This window comes from Crotalus tigris, unplaced genomic scaffold, assembly GCF_016545835.1.
Source record: "Crotalus tigris isolate CLP2741 ecotype Arizona unplaced genomic scaffold, ASM1654583v1 scf7180000018783.1386937, whole genome shotgun sequence".
Taxonomy (NCBI): Eukaryota; Metazoa; Chordata; class Lepidosauria; order Squamata; family Viperidae; genus Crotalus; species Crotalus tigris.
In genome coordinates, this window is record NW_024097198.1 from 99,292 (window position 1) to 106,178 (window position 6,887).

The 6,887-nt window shown below is 41.2% G+C and overlaps 1 protein-coding gene across 11 annotated transcripts in view; it reads left to right on the plus strand.

Moving 5' to 3' along the window:
- GSE1 (Gse1 coiled-coil protein) overlaps nt 1–6,887 on the plus strand; it is a 103,524-nt gene that overhangs the window by 94,985 nt on the left and 1,652 nt on the right. For 7 of the 11 annotated variants that reach the window (XM_039356001.1, XM_039355997.1, XM_039355998.1 and 4 more), the window contains 2 exons: nt 647–750; nt 1,298–1,428. In XM_039356001.1, coding sequence (XP_039211935.1) covers nt 647–750; nt 1,298–1,428 — 235 coding nt within the window. Of the gene's footprint in view, nt 1–646; nt 751–1,297; nt 6,603–6,887 lie in introns of those variants that run through there. The other 4 variants (XM_039356007.1, XM_039356009.1, XM_039356006.1 and 1 more) reach the window with 3 other exon arrangements.

The window sequence follows — 6,887 nt, forward strand, 5'->3', positions numbered from 1 at the left end:
ACTCTGAAAGGAACGTTAAAAGGCCATTCTTTTTTTTTTTCTCCAAGGGAAAAAAACTCATCATTTATCTATTTATTTATTTATTGGATTCTGGAGCATCTTGCTGGAAAAGGCAGAGAAAAATTCATTTTTCTTCCCCCAAAAGGCCACTAAGCTAACGTCTGAATGCTCTGACATGTAGATTATGATTTTTTTTAAAAAAAATTAAGATGAAATTTATTTTCTGCCCATTTCGTATCTGGCGGGTTGTACTCTCCCACCATGGTTTGGGCAGGGAGGAAGGGCCCAGATTTAGTTTCCCAAACATCTGAGAAACAGACTTTCCATCTAAGTCGCCTGAACCAGACATGGTAGCAGCTGGTGTTAGCTGCACTCAGCAGTATTGTTCTTAGGCCAGTGTGCCTTTGTCAAAATAGCATCCGAGCTGGAAAGATTAATATCTTTATTTATGCACGTAAGTACCTCTCCCACAGGTACAAGGTGAAAAGACCCTTAGAAATGGGGTAAATCGCTTTATTTATAGTTCAAACCTATTGGGTTGGCATGGGTTTGTCAGTTGGCCGACATCATTGTCACTAAAAGCAGTTGTTCAAAGAGGCTCCTTCTCCTCTCAGTTGAGTAACCGGTTCAAATTCCATCTTCGCAGAGCAAAACCTGGAACGGCAAGTGCTGCAAACTCAGTGCCGACGTTTAGAGGCCCAGCACTACAGCCTCAGTCTGACCGCAGAACAGCTCTCACACACCATGACGGTAAGTAGGGCTTCCACCTCACAGCTAAACGGGCAAGAGTGCCTCCGGCAAGCTCAGTCAACCCATCCGTGGGTTTACTTGGCCAAACCCAGAGGTCCGTGCCTTTGGGGGGGAGGGGAGTGATTTTCTCATTAAGACTCCAGGCTTCAGATCTCTTCTTGGTCTCCCATCCATCTTTGCTTAGCTCCTCTGCAACTCAGTCTAAGGCAACGTGATGGTTGCTAAAGCAAAAGAGGAAATTTTGGACTCGGGGAAACTTCTGTGACATCTCGGTTCAGGAGTTGTATTTTTGGTGCTGTTTTTTCTAGAATCCTCTAAATCAGGGGGGTCCAGTCTTGGCAACTTCAAGACTTGTGGACTTCAACTCCCAGAATTCATCAGGGAGCACAGCTGGCTGGGGAATTCTGAGAGTTGAAGTCCACAAGTCCTGAAATTGCCCAGAGTGTTAAAAATGGCCAAGGTTGGACACCCATGCTAGAAATCCCTGCTTGCCTCAGTGTAGGAGGAGGACGTGACCAGTCTCAAGTGAGTCTTCTCTTCTTTGCAGGAACTAAGGAACCAGAAGCAGAAAATTGTCTCGGAAAGGGAACGGATTCAAGCCGAACTGGATCACTTGCGAAAGTGCCTTGCGTTGCCTGCCATGCAGTGGTCCCGGAGCTATTTCAAGGGGTATCCCAGGTGACACGCCCTTGCACTAGGCCAAACATAGAGTATAGAAATAATAATAATAATAATCTATTTTATTACCTGGAATATTTAAATATTTTTCACGGGGAGGTTTGAAGCTTAAATAAATAAAAAAGAATAAATAAATAAATCAAAAGAATGTGCCATGCATGGAGCAAAAAAATAAAAATAGATTCGGCGGGAAGCCAGAAAAATCTGAACCCCGCCCCCTTAAAAAAGTGCAACCGAACTCTGAACCGATTTTTTTAAAAAAAAAACAAAAACAAAACTCTGCGAGTGATCCATTTAGATGAAAGTCTACATTTTCAAGACATTGGAAAGGGGTTAATTTTCTTTCGGCATCTTCGTCTTTTTTTCTCTCTCTTTTTTTGTTTTTTTTGTTTGAAGATCTTGGTTGAATCCAGAGGTTCCATCAATGACACTAACGTTTGCCTCCTGTCGATGGGGCCGCCGGGTTTAAAATCTTGACTTGTGCTCCTTTTCGTTGCCATATTACTTCGATTGCTCTACTGGAGTCCCGTTTTATTTGTTCTGAAATATGTTTGTCTCTTCGTCCGAGAGAATACCAGTATACATCCATTGTTTTTTGGTTAGAATGAACTGGATAACCCGTAATCTGCACAGTAATAAATCTAGTAGAAGAAAACTGCAGCTTCCAAACGCGGACTTCCCATGCATCCATCAGCTTTCGGGCTGGAAGTGCACTTCAACCTGACAAATAAAAAAGTGAATAAACGAAACAAGGTACCTTTTAATTCATGGGGAGGGGAAGATGTATAGAACATACAATGCATAGATGATGTACCCCGGCGGGTAGAATTTTCATACAAAGATTTTGCAATTAAAGAGTTGAAAAAAGGTGCTTCAGCCTTAGTGTGTATATATTTTAAAAAAAAGTTTTGTATGTTTTTATTACTTTAATTATTATTATAAAAAGCTTGCCATTTTCAATATGTTTCTGCTTTTTTCTCTCTTTTTTTTTGGCAAAAGGAAAAAAAATGGACTTGCTTTAGTGTTTTTACAGCTGCTGGTCAGGACCTGATAAAATAATAAAGTGTTTTTTAAAAAGAATTTTAAAGGGAAGCTTTCTGCTGGGCAAGTGCAATCACCTGTTGGTATTTTGCAGCGTGGAGCACAAGTAGCTGGAACAGAAAGCCTCTTGCTAAAAGCCGGGCTATCTTTTCCCGTCATTTTCTCTTGTGTCTTTCTCTCCTCCCCTTCCTCTTTTTCTTAAAGCACTTGAAATACCAACTGTGATTAACTGCTGTTGAGAAGACAAGAGACAACTAAGATTTTAGTTACAAGATTTAAGACGTTTAAGTGGATTCAGTCATTGTCCATTTTCCCCACGACAACTAAAATCATATATTGGTGGCATCAATTTTCAGGAACGTAGTTTCTTTTTTTCCTTTAGAAGATCTATCCTGAATCATCACAAAATATATGAAAAAGAAGGGAAAATCATGCTAAAATTAGAGTTGTTCACACACAAACACCCAGAATCTTGGAAGCTACTGCTGGCATGACAGAAGCCTATTCTGCAAGGGGGGGGGGTCATAGCTAGTCCTTGACACAGTGTCTGTAACAGGTTACAACCGCATACTAAAAAAAAAAAAAAGTGAGTTATGATCGGCCCTCACAATTACAACGATCGAAGTATCCCCAGGGTCCCGATCACAATCTGGGCACTTGGCAACCAACTGGCATTGACGATGGTTGCAAGATCCCAGAATCATGTATGTGATCACCATTTGCAACCTTCCCGGGCAGCTAAGCAAATTCAGGGGAGGAAGCTGCATAATTCACTTACCAATCATGCCCTCCCCAAAAAAGACTGTAAAATGGGGCACGACTCATTTAACAACCGCCTTGCTTAGAGTGGAAATTCTGGTCCCAACTGGGGGACCAGTAAATGGAGCACTACCTGTATTTGTACATGGACCCCAGCAAACTGCCTGGATTTTTGCATTTCACAGGCACCATAGTACTAAATACAACCGTCTTTCCTGTAAAGTGAAATTATCCACAGATGTACCACTGTAAATATAGTGGGGCTGTGCTAATTCTTTACCAAAGGTGCTTTAGGATATGAGAGAGCTGGAATGAAGGATCACTTTTGGACCTTTTAAGATAGCTGCGTCTTTTAAGTAGCTGCTTTGAAAACAAGCCCCCCTCCCACCGTCCTTTGGTGCCTCTCACCCTGCTCCTATCGATTCGAACAGAAAGGTGGTCCAGGCTGTCCTGTGCCTTTTGAAGCATTACCGTACAGTAGGCGGCCTTTGAATACCGGCCATCTTAATACGGCCAACATTTCAGCACTTCTGAACAGTGACTGTATAAAGAATTGGTTGAGTTTAGCATTTTGTTTCTTCTTTTAAGCATGACCTGGGTGACTTTTTAAACGGAAGGCATCCACACAGATTTCCTCAACCCAACCCAGACTTTTAAGGAGTACTTTAGCTATTCTTTCAAAAAAAAAAAAAAAAGAATTGTGAAATTGACTATCAAATCAGTTATCTTTTCGTTAGGGACAAAATGGGCAACCTAGCATGGCATAAGCTATAAAAACAACAAAACAAACTCCCCAAGTCCCATTTAAGCTTCTTTCACTTGTTATATCAAAACTGCTTCTCATTTCACCTCTTCCTCCAGTGTAACTGCCCAAGTCTTTTGCAATGTGCAGAAATAGCCTGTGTGTAAAGGTGGCTTCGTGCAATTTAATAGTGGGAGAACTTGCCCTCCCCTACAGTTGCGGTACTACAATGCCTAGCATCCTTTACCATTAGGTGCAGGGTTGGGCATGCTGGCTGTTCAGCATCACCCAGAAAATCATAGGATGGCAATGTTTCATTAGACCAATGAGCCCAAGTCTATCCTTTGCGTAAGGTATATCCAAATTAAATGACACCCCCCCCAAAAAGATATAGCTGGTGGAGGCAAATCCAACTCTGTTCCATGACTTTTGAACTGCTCTTATCTAGTTAGGAAATTTCGCCTAATTCTGAGCTGCCATCTGCCTTCCTTTGCTGACAAACCACTAATAACTCTGAGAACTGACCACACTGTACATTTCATTTCAGACTTGGGGGGAGAACACCCCCCCCAAAGGGTGGGGTCAGTTCCTATTTTTGCTCTCTTCTAGGTCAATCTCTTCCTTTTGGTTCTCCAACCTCTTTATACAATTCAAAAATTGCCTGGAGAGATTGAAGTTAATCTCAGTACTTTGAACATTGATTGAATTTGTATATTTATTGAAGGACACTCGGAAGAGAACGCTGGAATTTTTAAGTCTCTTTGCAACAAACATTTACCGGATTCTTTTTATTTTTCATATCCTTTGATTTAATGGCTGATGTGCAATGCTGGGTTTATAGCACTATATTAAAAAAAAAAAGTAACCGCAAATGGAGAAAGCATTATAGGACTGTATGATTACTTACAGGGAAAGATAACCCAACGCTTTTCCTGGCTGCTTAGAAATATAAATTCAGCTAGGGCAGCTGCTTCATCTAGGTGACTTAACCTCACTTGGCAAGCTTTCCAATTCTATGCAACTCTTAATACCAAAGTCCTAGCCATTTTTCAGAAGAAACTGCGTGACAAGGGACATTAAAAAGCAAATTTAGTGGCCTATTTTAAAAAGGTCTTGTTCCTAGTTGTGGCCAAGAACTCTTGATTTATTTACAGGAGTATGTAAATCGGCCCCTTTTTGAACATCCATCTGTGATGATCACCTCAGACAATCAGCTCTCATGAAGCATGAGAAAGAAGAGCAGAAATGATGAAAGACACTCAAGTTTATTTTCTTTTTCTGCCTCTGATGATTCTTGGAGATGACCATAGGTTTGCCTTCAACAGAGGGGGAGGGGGGGGAAAGTTTTTTTGTTGTCATTGTTACCAAAAAGCAAAACTTGGAAAGGGTTTTTATCCCCTGGTCTCAAGGCTGCTGAAAAAAATATTCAGCTATGAGACCACAATATATTCAGGATTTTGGTCCAGGCCTTTTTTGCGATGGATTTGCAAAACCCATGAAAGAAGGCAAAATGAACACAACGAATACATTTAAGGGGCAGTAAGACAGCCTAGTGAAGAAGAAAGAAAACCACCTAAGAAAAATGGCACTCTCAATTTATGACTCAGTAAGGAAAGCCACTGTCCCACTCTTAAGATCACCAAGATGCGGTTTCACAGAGCAAACATTTTCGGTCCTATTTATCAGCTACGAAAGCAAACGGTCTTTCAAAAGATCGTGATATAGTGATCGTGGGTTTTTTCACTGCAAGGTTTTTCCTGATAAGGGACGGTGGCGAAGGGGCGGGGGGCAATATGGACCCAAGCTGCTGCAATCATCCTTCTAAGTGCAATCGCACCGTTTTCCCCTTCTCCACCCCCTCCAATAAATAGGTTGTCGGCTCTATTTTGCATCATGTGGCTTCAGTTTTCCTCAAGCCCAATGTGTGCTTTTTAAAGGACACACAGGAGAACCAATTGGCTTGATTGATATGGATTAAAGAATGAATGTGCATTTAGTCAAGCTTGGTTGGAGGCCAACCTAGCTGCAGACATTGGCGAGCAAGCTGCCAGAGCAAACCACCGTTTCCCCAAAGTAGGCCTGGTGTCGTTTGAAATACTTTCCCACCCATGATGCAGAACAGATAAAAGACGGAGATTTAAAAGGTGCTAACATGAGGAGAAAAAAAAAACCAATAGCCCACTTTGGACCAATCCACCTTTGCAAATGTTTTTCCTTTCCTTCTAGCCATCCTTGTGATAGTTAATCTTGTTCTCCCTCCCACCCTCTCCACAAATGTCCTGGTCCGATGCTTACTTTTTTTGCTTTGTTTTTAAAAGAACTCATTTGCTCTCCCTTGGATTACTTTTTTTGCTTTGTTTTTAAAAGAACTCATTTGCTCTCCCTTGGACGTCTTTTGGTGTCATGTGTAAGATTTCTTCTGCAAAAAAAGCACAGAGCGTGAGGGGAGAGGAGGAGGGCAAAGGCCCAGGCTGGGGCAGTAGATGCTGTGAAACAAATTCAACTTGTTTTAAGTGTACTTGTTTTGACTTAAATGTAATGTAATATATTTGTTGAATGTAGTTATTAGGTATTTATGAATATATGGCTGTAATTTCTGACATAAAAAAAGTAATAAAATGTTCCTAAATCATGACAAAGGATTATTTTCCCAGACCACCCAGCCACTGTTAAATAGAAGCTCTATCAGCCCTTTGTATTACAAATGGAGGCTTGGGCAAGAGAGCCAATCTTCTAGCAGTTTCACTGGTGGTATCATTGTAGTAACAATTTACTCTTGAGTGCCTCACAACCACACTAATACTGTACTCCCTTCTGAATGAAAAGATGTGTTCACATCATCTGGGTTAAATTAGGACAGGAATCCCAGTCAGCATCCAGTCAAGTTGGATTTCAAGTAGGCTTAATATATGTGTGG